General features: G+C 38.5%; 3 protein-coding genes and 1 pseudogene across 5 annotated transcripts; 2 read left to right on the top strand and 2 right to left on the bottom strand.

The window, feature by feature from the left end:
• Positions 1-1353: 1353 nt before the first annotated feature.
• On the top strand, positions 1354-4705 carry LOC126583293 (galactinol synthase 2-like; annotated as a pseudogene).
• Positions 4706-5658: 953 nt separating this feature from the next.
• On the bottom strand, positions 5659-8263 carry LOC126583295 (ADP-ribosylation factor-like). 3 transcript variants are annotated; one of them, XM_050247630.1, is made up of 8 exons: positions 8170-8260; positions 7850-7957; positions 7420-7575; positions 7220-7290; positions 6457-6576; positions 6192-6310; positions 6024-6105; positions 5659-5932 (listed from the first exon to the last, which is right to left on the bottom strand). In XM_050247630.1, the coding sequence occupies exons 1-8, from the start codon at positions 8243-8245 to the stop codon at positions 5927-5929; spliced, it is 738 nt and encodes a 245-aa protein (XP_050103587.1). In that variant the 5' UTR covers positions 8246-8260; the 3' UTR covers positions 5659-5926. The 3 variants fall into 3 exon arrangements, with proteins under 3 accessions (XP_050103587.1, XP_050103586.1, XP_050103588.1); XM_050247629.1 differs by having other exon boundaries at positions 5889-6105; positions 8170-8263; XM_050247631.1 differs by lacking the exon at positions 8170-8260 and having other exon boundaries at positions 5889-6105; positions 7420-7618.
• A 2029-nt stretch (positions 8264-10292) lies between these two features.
• Positions 10293-13500, bottom strand: LOC126583296 (nitrogen regulatory protein P-II homolog). The gene is made up of 8 exons (XM_050247632.1): positions 13225-13500; positions 13032-13077; positions 12806-12833; positions 11700-11787; positions 11463-11530; positions 11277-11346; positions 10743-10778; positions 10293-10611 (listed from the first exon to the last, which is right to left on the bottom strand). The coding sequence occupies exons 1-8, from the start codon at positions 13409-13411 to the stop codon at positions 10550-10552; spliced, it is 585 nt and encodes a 194-aa protein (XP_050103589.1). The 5' UTR covers positions 13412-13500; the 3' UTR covers positions 10293-10549.
• Positions 13501-13583: 83 nt separating this feature from the next.
• LOC126583299 (uncharacterized) lies at positions 13584-15918 on the top strand. The gene is made up of 3 exons (XM_050247634.1): positions 13584-13881; positions 14802-14826; positions 15506-15918. The coding sequence occupies exons 1-3, from the start codon at positions 13588-13590 to the stop codon at positions 15511-15513; spliced, it is 327 nt and encodes a 108-aa protein (XP_050103591.1). The 5' UTR covers positions 13584-13587; the 3' UTR covers positions 15514-15918.
• The last annotated feature ends 455 nt before the right edge of the window (positions 15919-16373 follow it).

Genomic DNA, 16373 nt, shown 5'->3' with positions numbered 1-16373 from the left:
AACTAACGAATTTCTCCCGTGAACATGTTATACATTTTGTATTGTACCAGGTTCATGTGTGAGGCTACGTGTCGTGGACTCAGATGGTAGATGAAACCCTGGTCTTTCCAAAGTTACGATTAAATCATATCAACATTTTATATAGTTTTTTTTTATAAGGATAAAAGATAAAAGACAAAGTGTGAGAGAAAGGAAGGGAAGGGGATAGAAATAAGAAGGGAGAAAATCTCACTTCTTAACCCAGTTCGATCGGGGGGTTCTACCCGTATTTCTTTCTCATTTTTAACTTTTCTAGAATAAGGAGTTCATCTTCTGGCCGTCTCTCTTCCCCGAAAAGTTGGTAGGGAGTTCTGCTTGGGCCAGTTCAGTGGCTGGGTTTTACGTTGATGTTGTGCATGTCGGTGTTGAGGGTTGATTTCATCAAATGTGGTTGATTGAGGAGGACAAGTGATGTGTTGTTATTTGGTGTTTCGGAGATTAAGTGTTGGCTGTGAGGCGTCATGGTGCTCACTGGGTGTGGGGAGGATATGTGAGCGGATGGCCCTCATAATTCATGTTTGTGACAGATGGGTTCCTTTTTCGACTTCTAGTGAGAGAATTTATTTTCAAATCTTTCTAGTGATCAATGGTGGTATGTAATATTTTGAGTTTTATTGTTTGATCTTACATGCATGCATGTGTATATAATTTACCTACCACAACTCCCTCCTACGTATGAGTATGAGGTGCTCGTAATATGTTCTCAAACCCTTGAAAAAAAAAAAATCCAAGCTTCACATGAAAAGTCAAGAGGATTGACGAGTGAAGATTTCGGCCACACATGACATGTCTTAGTATTTCATTTCATGGCACTTATGACATGGCAAACCTACTTTACAACATCAACCACAAACTTGATTCAACGTGTTGGAATTTTTTTTTTTTTTCCCAACGTGTTGGAACTTTTTTTTTCTTTTTTTTTTATCAAACGATATTATCTATGGTAAAGTGAAGGAGGTGGACTTACCCTCACAATAGGCTAGCAATAATTTTGTTTAAATTCATCTTTGGCGAGAATCAAACTTAAGACCTTTTATTTACAAATGAAAAGAAACGACTGTAGTATAGGGATCCCATCCCAGAACTTTTAGAACCTTTTAGAATAGGGATCCCATGCCAGAACTTTCCCGTTGCACCCAGTATCCGTAGGATCCCCCCAGATGGACACGCGTACGGCATCAGCCTCATAACCGCCCCTAAAGATTTGACGAGTTTTCCACAAATTTCGCTCGCACAGATTCATTTCTTTGATTCCCACCCTTATTTAAACCCTCCTCCACCTCCTCCACCCCCTCCACCCCCTCCATCCCCTCCACCAAACCACCCACAACAACACCACCAAACGAAGACATCCCAATCTCTGCCTTCTCTCTCTCTCTCTCATCGGGCTCAGCTAGTTTCTCTCTCTACCTTCCCAAGGGTCAAGGCCTTCCTCTGTAAACACTATTTCCCTTCTCCCTTGGACACCGTCATCACTCATGGCTCCCGAACTCATCCCCACCAGCGTCCCCAAATTGGGTTTCACTAAAACCGCCACCCTGCCGAGTCGGGCATACGTGACTTTCTTGGCCGGCAACGGCGACTACGTGAAGGGCGTCGTCGGGTTGGCCAAGGGATTGAGGAAGGTCAATGCGGCGTACCCATTGGTCGTTGCAGTCTTGCCCGACGTCCCGGAGGAGCACCGCCGCATTCTTCAATCGCAGGGTTGCATCGTCCGTGAGATCGAACCCGTTTACCCACCCGAGAACCAGACCCAGTTCGCCATGGCCTATTACGTCATCAACTACTCGAAGCTGCGGATTTGGGAGGTACGTTGTTTTCAGTTTGCTTACGTGCAGTGGCGAAGCCAGAATTTATCGGAGGGAGGGGCGAACTTCCGGCAATTTGTAAACCCAATCTCAGTGAAGACATCACTTCCGGCATTTCCCTCTTCATCAAAATCACACTTGAATAGATAGCAATAACGGCAAAATGCGGTATCTTTTACTATACTATACTCCAACCACTTAAAATTATCAAACCAACGGGTGACAAAACATCGATTATTGCTAACTTTTCTGGGCATGATGTGATCTTTAGGTTGATAAGGATTGTTTTGGAGATAATGTCGGCGAATTGCTTCACGATAATTAGGTGAATAATCAAGCATTCAATGTCTATGTCCAGGGTTTACATGAAGATTAGACAGTATTTCATCCAACTCAGTGACCTCACTTTGTTGGGAACTACCTGGAAGACTCGAAGAAGAAATATTTGGAATATTCAAAGGAGGACTACTCGGAATATTCGAAGAAGGACTAGCCGGAATATTTGAAGGAGGATTTAAGCTGTTTCTTATAGTATCGTTCCATTGTTTAACTGTATATGAAAAAGAAAAGAAAAAAGTCTTAGACTCTTAATTCTAGAGTAAGCTACACTATAGTCAATATGAGTACTAACTAATTAAACCAACAATTCAATTAATCAATACCAATATTCATATAAATTATTTAATACACAAAAATTCAATTAATAGATTAATATCAATAATCAAGAATTCAATTTTTACTCTAGACAATAATTTCATTCATCAATAATCATTCATAGGATTCATATTTATATGCAAAAATAAAAAATCAATAACTATATTAGTGTATTACTCTATGATTCTATATTAATTAACTAAAATTTTGTATTAATTAATCAATTAGGGTTAGAGATAATATAAATTAGAAAGTTAAAAATTTTACCTAAAATTGAGAGAGAAGTGGAAAACCAACCCATCAGGTTGGCTGCTGTGCTGAAGGTTTTCAAACAGTGGGGTGGTTTTCAAAAAGTGAAGGTCTACTTTGAAAAATGGAAGGCACGGGGACAGTGGTCCCCTTTAAAATTTTCTTTTTTTTTAAGCAATTAACGAAACGGCGTCGTTTGTTTAAGGATTTTTTTTTTTTAAATACTAAATGAAACGGCATGAGGGATTTAAAAAAAAATTACATAAGTTGCTGCTGTGCAGCAGCAGAAACCCAGAAACCAATCCGCAGATTACAGTGCAGCCATTCATTCCGACGAGACCAGAGGGGCGGAACCACGTTCATGGGCTTAATTTCCGGCAAGGGGAGGGGCGGCCGCCCCTCCCAGTCCGGCCGCCCCTCCCAGTCCCTCTGTAGCTTCGCCACTGCTTACGTGGCTTCGTACGTTTATGCGTTCTTTTTGTTACACGTAGAATTTGGGTTGTTCTGGGTCTTACACGTGGCAGTCTTGTCTTGGAAGCGAAGGAAACTTTTGTCTCTTGTTTTTCTCTTTTTCAAAGAGATAAAAAAAAAAACATGTGTAACAAATTTTAGTTGTACATAAATGTATACGAATTCATCTAAATTACGATGAGAGTGAATCAAATATGACACTTTTGTTTTTATAATAGTGAATGTTTTTAACAAATTAAGTTACTTACCTAACAAATATTTAGTTACTTTCATAAATTTGTTCCAATCAATTTTTTGGTTTTACGATGTCATAATTAAGATGAATTTGAAAAATTAATAACTTCTGATTTTTTTTTATTTCATTAATATTGCAGTTTGTGGAGTACGAGAAGATGATATACTTGGACGGGACATTCAGGTGTACGACAACATAGACCACCTCTTTGACTTGCCAGATGGACATTTCTACGCCGTGATGGATTGTTTCTGTAAGAAAACGTGGAGTCACACGCCGCAATACCAAATCGGGTACTGCCAGCAGTGCCCGGAGAAGGTCCAGTGGCTCACATCGGAGCTTGGCCCACCGCCGTCGCTCTACTTCAACGCGGGCATGTTCGTGTTCGAGCCCGGCCTCGAGACCTACCATGACCTTTTGAGGACTCTCAGAGGGACCCCTCCGACCCCGTTTGCAGAACAGGACTTGTTAAATATGTATTTCCGGAAAATATACAAGCCAATTCCTTTGGTTTACAATTTGGTCCTGGCCATGCTGTGGCGTCACCCGGAGAATGTGGAGCTAGACAAAGTCAAAGTCGTTCATTATTGTGCAGCAGCAAGTATTACTTAGTTTTAATTTTACATAGATATACGAGGTGTCACATTTTCTGTAGGGTTTGATTAATATACGTACGTTGATTGTTACAGGGATCGAAGCCGTGGAGGTATACAGGGAAGGAGGAGAACATGCAGAGGGAGGACATTAAGATGCTAGTGAAGAAATGGTGGGGTATATACTACGACGAGTCGTTGGACTACAAGAAGGCAGCTGGAGGAGTTGTGGGTCCAGCAGCAGCTTCAGGTGGTGAAGGGGTGAACATGCAGCCTTTCATGGAGGCTCTGTCGGAAGCAGCTGCGGTCCAGTGCATGACAGCCCCCTCAGCGGCTTAGTCGATCAAGACCGTTCATCCATTTACGAGGTCGACGAGAGAGTGGAAATATTTAGATGAATTCCTTCCCTTTTTCCGATAAAATTGGTGATTAATTGGAATTTGGGTCCAATACATGTTGGGGTCGATCGGGGGAATGAGGAATGAGTAATGTAAGCAGCTTTTGGTTTTGGTTTTGGTTTTTGTATTTTATTTTTGGGTTTGTTAAGTGAACCTGCTCAGGTTTGATGTGTGTTGATAATCTTGTATGAAAGAGAGAAAAAACGCCATTTATGTAATCCATCATCCTTTTATGGAGGAGCAAATGGTTAATTAATCAAATATATGTTTATTGGTAGGACAAATCAATTTGTTCACTCTAAATTCTCTTCTCTGAAGCAAACGCTCCCATAAACCCTGTATTGGGTTTATGTGTGCTACTTGCTTCTCTCTCTCACTCTCTCTCTCTCTCTCTCTCTGAACAAATCGATATTATCTACATTAAAGAGTAGTTGCTTCTCTCTCTCTCTCTCTCTCTCTCTCTCTCTCTCTCTCTCTCTGAACAAATCGATATTATCTACATTAAAGAGTAGATGAGTTTAGCCTTACAATGAGCTCGCAATAATGCAGTTCAAATTCACCTCTCTATAAAACCTATTTCTTGCAGTTCAAATTCACCTCTCTATAAAACCTATTTCTTGAGAGAGTATGTTCTTAACCAACTGCACCAAACTTTCAAATTAAGGTTTGTAAAACAATTTTTCGGTGTCCCTAATCTCACACACTATCGACAGTTAAGACATTTGAATTCCAAATATTCTCAACTGAATAATGCTAGGAACACCAAATTTGTGCATTAAATTTGGGGCATCTAGCACCACCCTTCTCCTTATCCCGTCGATAAGCAGCGTATTCAAGTATATACCAGTCCGCTTACCATGATTTGATGCATTGGATGGCCTTTGTGAAGACAAACCTGACCGGAGGCATGAACCTATACGTGTAACACCCAAATGATCACGATTTTTTTTATTACAAGCGATATTACTCTTTATGCTACATTAATTAAGAGAGGGAAATTAGTTTTAGAATTATGACAAATTTATGGTTCAATCACTCGACCCTTTCTAATGTAAAGAATAAACATTTGGGCAACGCCTCTGCATACATTATTATAGTAAGGGATTTCATTTCACAAATCCACAATACTTCAAATCAGATGATAATTTCACAAGCCAAACAATACTTCCCAAATCCATTTGATTTGAATTTGGATGATGCGAGAGAAAATATTAACAGATAGATGACAGCTATTTCATTTCACAAAACAATGGAGGGGAAACAAAGCTATTACGCTAATACTGGGTGAAAAATTGAGAATTTAGGAATTATTCTTAACTACATCTACATGTCGAAGAAAAGGAACTGTTTGCAAAAGTAAACACAAAAATGGTAAAAACAGGTACTTAAGAGCAGAGAAATGCAGAATACCAAGGACCGATCAATGTCAACTTCATATTACAGCAGAATCGGCGATACACAAAATTCAAGTCAAGCCATCTATGCCTGCAAAATGTAACATCGGAAAACCAAAATCAGAAATGGAAACCATAATGAACAATCGAGTTACTTATAATGTATGAGAGCATGAGTCCACCTTGTTTGCAATATTGTTTGAGAGCCAGTCAAGACCCTCGTACAGTCCTTCACCAGAAGTGGCGCACGTGCTCTGGATATACCTGCAAAAGGTAGTTTACAAAGTTAGTTTCAAGGAGGTGTGTGTGTGTGTGAGCGAGTTTGTGAGAAGGGCTATATTCAGTTTTACCAGTGGCGTTGACGGAGAGAGTGAAGACCAAGCTTATCAGTTATTTCAGCAGCATTCATGGCATTTGGAAGATCTTGCTTGTTTGCAAATACAAGAAGCACAGCCTCCCTCAACTCATCCTGCCAAATACAAGCAATGGTTAATGATCAAAATGAAAAGGAGAAAGAAAAGAAGAGAAATGAATATGTAGCAATTAAAGTGGCACAAGTTTTCATTGTGCTATATTTCATCCCGCTCTTTAGAATCAGAATAAGAAGTTGCATACCTCATTCAACATTCTGTGAAGCTCATCTCTGGCTTCAACCACACGGTCACGATCGTTGCTATCAACCACAAAGATAAGTCCTTGTGTGTTCTGGAAGTAATGCCTCCACAAAGGTCGGATCTGGAAAAACAAAACAAAATATCAACACACAATAGAGTGAAAGTTCAGCAGCTATAATAACACCTAACTGATAATGAGAAATGACGTAAACCGTAGAAGTAATACAGTATGTGAATTGACAGCCACATATTGGATAATTTCTCCACTCAACTCATCAATAAAACAATCCTCAGGAACAAGTAATTTAGTTGGGCATTATTCCGAAAGAGAAAAATCATGGGGAACATGTATGCCCAAAAAAGATAAAATAGTCCAAAGGAGAAACAATCCCACAAAATACGATGTTTAACTGATCAGCTTGTACGATGAAAGACAAATGGTACGAGTTGAGTGGGCTCGTTAACTAGTCGATTATGAAGGAAGGTTAGGATTAGGAACCAATTGACCTCCATGATTCTATCAATAATTAAAACCATAATTTACACAAAACAATCACAGAGATGATAAATTTCACGTTGGCCATGGCACCAAACTTGCTGAGTTGCTATAGTTTTACACAATTTAGTTTTTCATCAGGCAAACTCAACTACGTAAATCAGATGCAGGATTCAACTTTCACCAAAATTTACCAGTACTCAATTGCAATTGAAAGAAGTAACATTTTTGAAAAATTAAATAAGTTAAAAAGAAAAAGAGTCCATACCTTGTCCTGACCCCCGACATCCCACACAGTAAAGCTGATGTTCTTGTATTCCACAGTCTCCACATTGAATCCTAATCACATAATTCACCATGATTCAAAGCAATTAACAACTAAGACCATGGAAAACGATAAACAACAACTGATATCGAGTGATGAATCAAGATCAAGGAGGAGATGGGTTATGCAAGTGATTGACATACCAATGGTGGGAATGGTGGTGACGATCTCGCCGAGCTTGAGCTTATAGAGAATGGTGGTCTTACCAGCCGCATCGAGACCCACCATCAGAATGCGCATCTCCTTCTTCGCAAACAGACGGCTGAACAGCTTCGTGAATGACAGCCCCATTTTCGAACCTTCAAAATTTGATAAAAAAATCCAACCCAAAATTTCAAATATCTATATATCAATCAATCAGCATTCACATTCAGAACGAGGGTCTAAATCTTGTAAATTTCATCACAATTTCGGGCAAAATTCGGATCGAAACACAAAAAGTCAGAAAATTGGAGATCGGATCAAATGGCGAAAATTCGTGCAAATCGGTACATAAAAAATGAAAAAGTAAAAATCAGTGGAGGGTACAGATCCGACGAGAACAAGAAGAAGGAAGGGTAAAGTTGGAGTTACCTGAGGAAGATGGAGAATTTGAAGAGAGAGAGAGAGAGAGAGAGAGAGTAGATCTGCGGTGGTTTCTCTCTCTAGGGCGTATGAGCGTCTCTAAGAAGAAGGGGAAGGACTTGGATTGTCTGCCCTAACATGCCCTTCTATTTTGTGCGATCACGGTTAAGTTACGTTAATATTTTATATTAATTTTTTAATAAGATAATAAGATAAAAAATAATAAAAATATAAAATATTGACGTGGCTTAACTGTGACCGCACAAAATAAAAGGGCATGAAAAGGCACCGTAACTAGGAGGGCAGACAATCCAAGTCCGAAGGGGAAGGGCTGTCCTTGGCAGCAATACCGATACCGACGCTATATTTCACGCTATACGTGGAACGAAGGATCTGTCTGTGCATTTATAGATGGACCCCAAGGAAGGACAGAGAGACGTCACCGACCGCACCAAATTTTTATTTTTATTTATTTACGTTTTAATACTTGAAAATTTGATTAGAGGAAGAATACAATTTTCAAAGAAGTTGGTTGTCGTCGTTTGATTCGTTGATAGCCTTCGAACAACGCTAGGCTTTGTCTCAACTACGTTCAGATGATCTCTAAAATTGAAAATCTATGAATGTAGTTTCTGAAAATTGATATCGCAAATCAATGTTATCTTTTCATCATAAATCTATTAAAAATTATGTTATTTGTTGATATAGCACATAATTAGGTTTCATAAATCTAATTAAGTATTGACATTTGAATTAAAAATAATTATATAATAAAAATATTTTTTATTTTTGCAAAATATAAAACATTAAAAAAAGGAAAACAAAAACAAGAAATTTCTTCTAGTGGGGGCAACCGAAAATAACTAAGAAAACCTTATTAAGGATGGTTTTAAATGATGATGTATCACAATTGTAATGTTACAAAAATTTCAATATAGTAGTGGAAAGTGGCAAAGTGATGAGAAAAATAAAGTACATGATAGACGGAAGAGTGTATATATTTGTAGTTTGCAACTAAACAAACGAATTACTTGAGTGAGACATCTACTCAGTGAGCCTTCATTGGCTCTGCCCATGAGCGACAGTCGCTTTCCTCCCTGTGATGTCAGTCTTCTGATTTCTTGTGTTGTGTTGTGTGTTTGTGACAACGAGATTTTAGGTTTGGGGTTTGGAAGCGTTGGTGTTGATGTTTGTTGTGTAGGTGTGGTTGTGCTTAGGTGGGTATATATGTATCAGAAGACATTTGATTTCCCACATCCAAACATTCTGGGTGCCAAAAACAATGAAAACCATGATAAAACATTGTTTTCTTGTTATTGCAAACTTTGTGGGCTGTTGCTTCCACTCTCCAGCCATGTCTGTTAAAACCTTTAGGCCTGCGCGGCCAACAAAACATTCCAACAAAACATTCCAGTCGTTGTGTTTATCCCTCAAAAAGATTCAACAAAATGAGCTGTTGAAAATTCAATTAACGAATTGAATTTTTTATGGCTGCAAAGCCAATTCCATTCATTCTGTGGTTGGGTGGGAGGGAAAGAACATCATCTTCTTCTTCTTTTTTTTTTTTTTTTTTTTGGTTGAAGTTTTTAATTATACTAAAATAAAAGATATTTAGTTATTTAATTATTTTTAATCCAAATGTCAATATTTAAATAGACTTATGGGACCCAGTTATGTGCCACATAACAGAATTTTTGACAGATTTGTGACGAAATGACCATATTAATTTGTGACATCTATTTTCAGAGACTACATTAATTGATTTTTAATTTTTGGACCATCTCGATGGAATGAATCAATTTCAAAGATCATTTATGATAAAAAAAAATCCTTTTTTATTTTGTAGCACAAGAAACTATCCTAAAATCTAAACTGCCGTGGCTAAGCCACCAGCTGGTTGCCTTTTAAAACTCGTTGAACATTGCAACACTCATCTTCCCATTTTTGTGTATTTGTATAACATAGATCACAGCTAATAATTTAAAGAATTCTTTCTTATTTCTCTCATCGTCTCTCAATTCAATTCGTCTCCATATTTGTGCATGGAGTGGCTAAGCTAAACCCATTTAGCAGCTCAACCACGATCTAGCTTCTGATATTGTCGTTGACGGTCAGCAATTACGGTTAAAGCCGAAGTTTCTGATTCTCCGTCTGCTGGAATCCTTGAGCAGATTCTTACCTTACTGCTGGGGGTTTACGAGCGGTTTGATTGGACCGACGAGCAGACTGCACGGCTAAGAAAGTTTGTCGATTTCATTAGTTATCAGGCTTGATATATTCAAAAGAAGATTGGCATTCGGCCTCCTCCGGTCGTAGATTTGTGTTTGTTAGCTTCCTTCCAGAAGCGCATTTGCATAATTCATCGACTGACAAGTAAAACAAGCTTACATAGACCAGATAGCATTCATCTTCCAAAGACAGAGACAAGTAACCACCTATTTTTGTTAGGAAATTCTTCTTCATCGCTAAATAAGCTCACTACTTTATTTAATAAATAAGAGGGGAAACAACCGCCGGGTTATTTTCTACCGATTTGCCTTCTGAGAAAAGATAGAAGCTACAGGACTGGTATTACACCTTATTCTACTCTTCCATCACTGCATACAGTCCGAAAGTAAAGCACTAATCTTCTAAGATCTAACGGACAAGGAGAGAAGATTGGATGGGGGGTTGAATAGAGTGGTACTCATCAAGTTTCGTCAAACTCACTCAAGCAGAGGACACGTCAGACAGCCCTCCTGTCATCTTCTCCGCCTTCTCTCCGCGCTCCCCTGAAAATGACATATACAAGAAGAAGAAAAAATTTAGGTAAACTCTAGAGAGCAATCATCAATCCAAAGAGACACGCAAACAACTGGATACATCATCTTAAACTTAAATCATTTGGCGAGTAAAATGTTACCAGTGCGAACTCTGATTACATCTGAGACTGGCACCACTGCACAGGATACAAAACCTCATTAGAAAGTTTGATGAAACCTCACTGGAGAGGCCAAAAAATGATATGTTCCTTGAGTTTTAAGTTTTACATATAACTAGCATGGTCATTGCATATATACGGAGTATAAAGATATCTGGCAAATGATCAGTCTTGTCGAAAATAGCTACTTGTCCTACCAACCTGAGTCCCTGACCTTAAAGTACAACTTCACTAGAACTCTTAGATGACCTTAGTATCTGACATCACAAACATGATATATAATGTAAACTAATGAATCTGACCCTCCCTAATTCTGGAAGGGTAGTGTATCTCTTTAGAACATCTATAGGTGACAAAATGGAAAGGTGCAATTTAGTGTACATCATTTTCAACACAAATTAATAATTATATATGTCAAAGAAATAATTATTCATTAAAATTTTATTTTAACCTGCTTAGGTGCTAACGTTAGACCGTATCTTTGTAGTTTCAAAATGAACAAGTATAGAGACTTACCAAAAATCTTGCCATCGCCGATTTCTCCAGTCTTGGCTGCCTCAATTATTGTGTCAACCACAGCCTCAACCTATGAAGTGAAGAGAGCAGGATTCAATTGGGGATTTTCAACCCCTCTTCCCTGGGCATCAATATCTCAAAAAGAATGCATTATAGAACTAAAATTATCAATCAGACTCTTCAAACCTGGTCTTTGCTCACTACAATCTCCATTTTAATCTTAGCAACAAAATTGTCTTCAGAAAATTCAGAGCCTAACAAAGTAATAAAAAAGGAAGAAATTATGAAGGATAATATAGGAAAAGAGTAGGATGATATGATAAATAAGTATCAGTAGATATAATGGCTAGGGAGTGTTTCAAAAACATCTGCTAGATTTAATTAAAATGAAGAGAAAATATCCATGCCAAAGCAAGAACATACCACCGTGCCTCTCTGTTGAACCACCTTGAGCACCAAAGCCTCGAACATCAGATACAGTAACACCACGAATTCCAATTTTCAGCAGAGCCTTCGATTTTGCAAAGGATGGAAACGAAAAGATTAGTGCTTATGCTATTATCTCAAGGAGCTCTAGAAAAATGACAGAGGAAAAGATTGAAGACTCCAGAAACCCACAGTAATGCTTATGCTATTATCTAAAGGAGCTAACAACAATTCTATACATTAGTAAACATGTGAAAACGTGCAACCAAAAAGAAAGGATAAAGTACAATTCTTACCCTACTATGTACTATAACCCTATTTTCTTCTTACAATAAGTTCATGAAATATGAACCACATGAAACATCTTAATTCTTCAATTTCTAGTGGTCATTTTGCTTTTACATTTCTTTTAGTAAGCAAATGACGTTACTTAGTGCACCACGGACAATTCCACTGGCATAGCATCCCAGTCCCCAACGGAGGCCTCATGGTCCATGGATGTAATGAATTGAAAGGAGAGAAGTGGCAAAAATTCCGAGGATAGCATGAGTATTATTAAAAGACAGAAGCTATCTTGCCTTGACTACGATCAAGGCAATGCATACAGAGAGCAGTCAGAAACTTGGCCAACAAGTTGCTGATAGGTACTAAATGAGGCAGTCACAAATAATTTTCATTAAATTCCAGAAATGAATTGTATAGTGGTACAACCAACAACTACTAATGGATCTTTTGACATGGCACAACAGGCCACACCGCAATCAAAATTTAGGTCCAGTGACATCAATGGCGCTCTAGATTAGAATTTCATGAACCTTCAACGTTTATCGTGTTTGAGCTCCAATCCAAATCAGTGGTGACTATGTGTTCGATATATGCAAATGGATTTGAGTGTGTAAAAAGGATTAAAGGCAACTGCAGAAGAAGTTGGGATGGTGCTTAGATAACTACACAGGCTTAGAAACACAGAGCTATTCTTCCTACTATCCAATCAACAAAATTTGAAAAATCAATTTGTTGCTTTCCTAATTTTATTATGCCAATGCAAAATGCGATGCCAATTGATATGCAGTAAGCTGTGTTTAAGGTTCAACAGCTCTTACCGAAGAAACCTGCGAAACACGCCAGGGCCTAGCTCGTCCCATAATCATGCAAAGATTAAGAAATAATTAGATGTAATTAAAACCCATAACCTCATGTATTCCACACATAAAAGTAACAGAAGACAAAAACCACAGCAGACATGCAGAGCTATAAACAATCAACCTAAACAAAATTAAGAACCAACAACAATGTATATACAAACAGATGAGTGAATTGTTTCCACACCTCAGAATCGCTTCGACTTTGTAAAATTTGGAGTCTGGGACATAACCTACGAGCAACCAACAATATGGAGTCAGAAGCCATGCCAAAATTTAGAATTTAAAATCCGAGACGCCCAAATCATAATTTGAATGGAATATGCATTAACATTCAAAACCCATGAATCATTTTTCCAGAAAATGGGAAGAAGACGAACCAGAAGAACTCTGCGCTCGTACGACCGGAACAATGGACGCATTTCTTGCGTGCTTTAGAGCGATTTTGGGCTGACAGAACCGAAATTCTGCGAGCTTGTTGCGGATCGAGCTCGAACCCAAAAGCGGAAGCTCGCTGAGGTGGCAATGGAGGGGGCTAAGCAGGCCTGCACTCGCCATTGCAGCCATGTTTGTCAACTGTTATGTAAAAAGCAGACCAAAGACTTCAGTGACACTGAACCCAGTATGGGTACCGAGTCTACTCACTGCCGAGGCAGTGAAAGTTAATAGCTTTAAAAACGACGCGTGGAAGATTCTTCATGCAATCGCAGCTTGGGCTTGGACTCTTGGTGTTGGAAAATCATATGGGCTCACTCTCGCCTCAAAAGCCCGTCAAAGTCCAACAGGGTCCAGTAGTATTAGATATGCAGATGGTGGAAGACTTTCAATCTCCAGACGCCGGAGCAATGGCTGCAGGTGGAGGTGGAGGTGGAGGTGGAGGTGAAGGTGGAGGTGAAGGTGAAGGTGAGGGGAAGGAAGAATATGTGTACAGAATCAGCACTGCTGTGGAGTGGGGAGAGTTGCAGAGCTCTGGCTCTATTTTTGGTGGAGAGCTTGACAAGAAGTCTGGGTTCATTCATCTGAGCAACCTCAACCAGGTCTCTCTCTATCTCTCTTCAAATACATATATGTATATGTGTATATATCCCACCCAGTTGCCAATTTGATTATATTTACCTTTGCATCGATTAAAGCTTAGACACGGTCCAACTGAAAGAAATTCTGGGTGGCAAATGAGTTGCCCTGGTGGACAGGGCTCAACTCAGTGCCTCGCGGTTCAAACTCTCCACCTCCCTTTTAGTCTAACTTAGACTAGAAATATCGCTTGTAATAAAAGTAAAACAAAATTATGGGTGATTAATTTTGGATGAGGGAGTTTAAAATTCCAAGGAGTTTTAACAAAACACTCCCGATACTGGTTTTTTTTAACGAAAAACCATATTTTTACTTTTTCTGGGTACTATTCACTACACCTTTATTTGTCATTTTTCATTAAAACTAAAGTTTTTTTGGATATTTCATTAGTTTTCCTAAAATTGTATGCAACTTTGGCTATATTTGGTAGGCATGCACTACAAGAAGGCTACCGATGAACTACTCAAGTACTACAATGTAACTTTAAAACCACTCGTCCAAATGCACTACTAAAGATCAAAATGAGCTATATATTTGTTGGGAAAAAACTATTTTCAAACAACTCAGGAGCTAGGATCTCATAGGAACGTGTTAATCCGATTCGTCTCCAGGCCAGCTGAGCATATGCTTTAAGAATCTGTTCATAGAATAATATGTTGGCAACTGAATTTCACAATTCAAAGCTTAGATGATTGCACAACATTCAGAAGACTTTGATTGACATAAGTAATTGACCAATTGGTTTACTGCACATTGAAGTTAACTAATATTTTACAATACTTCCTATATGTTATACGGAGACCTAATATTGCAACTGCACCTGCCCCATGATTCTGCCTACTTTTGAAGTGAGAAGTTAAAAACAGATACCACTATTCTGCAGATTAAAAGAGAGGAAGCGTATGAAGGTAAATATGCACTACTGAATTAAGGGAATCGGAAGAAGCATGGATTTCAGATACTAACTTCTTCAGAGTTGCGTGGAGGCGTTGTTGATTAGAACAGACCTTTTTATACTATGTTTAGTTTACATAGAGGAACAAGACATGGTAAATTTACCCTGAAACATTTTGAAACAAATGTCATTAGGCCAGAAGGTAGCTGGTGATCAATCTATAAGATTTTCCTTCCTGCACTTACGCCTTGGAATGATCTCTCAGTCTGTCTTGCTCATGAGCTCCTTGCACTAGCATGGTGGGATTCTGGCGACTTTTGTTAACCAAAGAGATGGCAGGACTTGAATCTAGCCTTCCGAAAATCCATGTTTTGCTAGCTGAGCTTGTGGCACATATAGCTCCCTAAAGTATAACAAAGACTTAATGAATAGAAAGTTAGAAACCTAGACTGAATGAGAAACCCCTTAATTTTTCCCCATCCTACAGTCCTATTTATTACTGAATGACCTCCACCACCCACATTTTCTTAGTTTCCTATTGAACAGCCATGTGTATTGAGCCATTCTTTCCATTTGTTTGTACATGTATCAGCATGAAGATCACACTCAAAGTTTGTTGGCATTGTTTTCTTTTTTGTCTTCATACCTTGTATCTCAGTATTTAGATCATTTCTCTATTTGTGTTATTGCAGCTAGGTGAAGGGTTAGTATATGAAGTTGTTGACGGTTCCAATAGCTTCCCTCATTTCTATGGTCCATCTCGAAGTTTCATTCCTCTTCCTCTTGATGCCGTTACAAAAGCAGAGAAGCTGCATCTGTCAGGTGGCCAATTCAGTTGCAGTATACTGGAACGAGCCGCTTAAGCTTTGATTTGGTATTCTTTCATCTCAGCTTTACATTGTGTGGGATAGGAGATATTAACGTCTTCCAACTCCCAACTGCTGTAGTTGTTATGTTCTTACCAGTACACTATTTGAAAGGCCGTCCGTTGTTGATACTAATGTATTATGGCGGCAGTTTCATTTCAGAAGAGTTGTGCGTTTGATAGAATGACTGGGAATATTGTGTTTTCATGCTACCCTCACCCTTCAATCAATTTTCAACATGCGCAGGCGTTGGATGGAAACTAATAATATATATGTATTTGTACATACCACAATCTAGCATTATAATTTCTTTTTTGCGTACAAGGTCAACCGGAAAGTTTATTATTTAGGTTTTAATATCAAAATAGTTTGTTACTTAGGACTACGGTCAGTGTATTCCTCTTCACTTGTAAGTGAAACGTCTTAAGTTTGATTCTCGCCAAAAGACGAATTTGAACCACATTATTATGGCTAACTCATTGTAAGGCTTAGCACACTACCCCACCCCCTTAGTATAGATAATATTATTTGTTAAAAAAAAAAATATATATATATATATATATCAGAATGGTTCATGTGTTTTAGTCATTGGGTCAATTGAGTCCCTGTGTTTTCAATTTGGCCAATTCGATCATCGTTTCATGATTACCAATTAAGGACATTCCATTCAAACTCTATTAATAAATTTATAAAT

This window comes from Malus sylvestris, chromosome 9 (genome assembly GCF_916048215.2).
Source record: "Malus sylvestris chromosome 9, drMalSylv7.2, whole genome shotgun sequence".
Lineage (NCBI taxonomy): Eukaryota > Viridiplantae > Streptophyta > Magnoliopsida > Rosales > Rosaceae > Malus > Malus sylvestris.
This window is presented reverse-complemented; position numbering and strand designations above follow the sequence as displayed.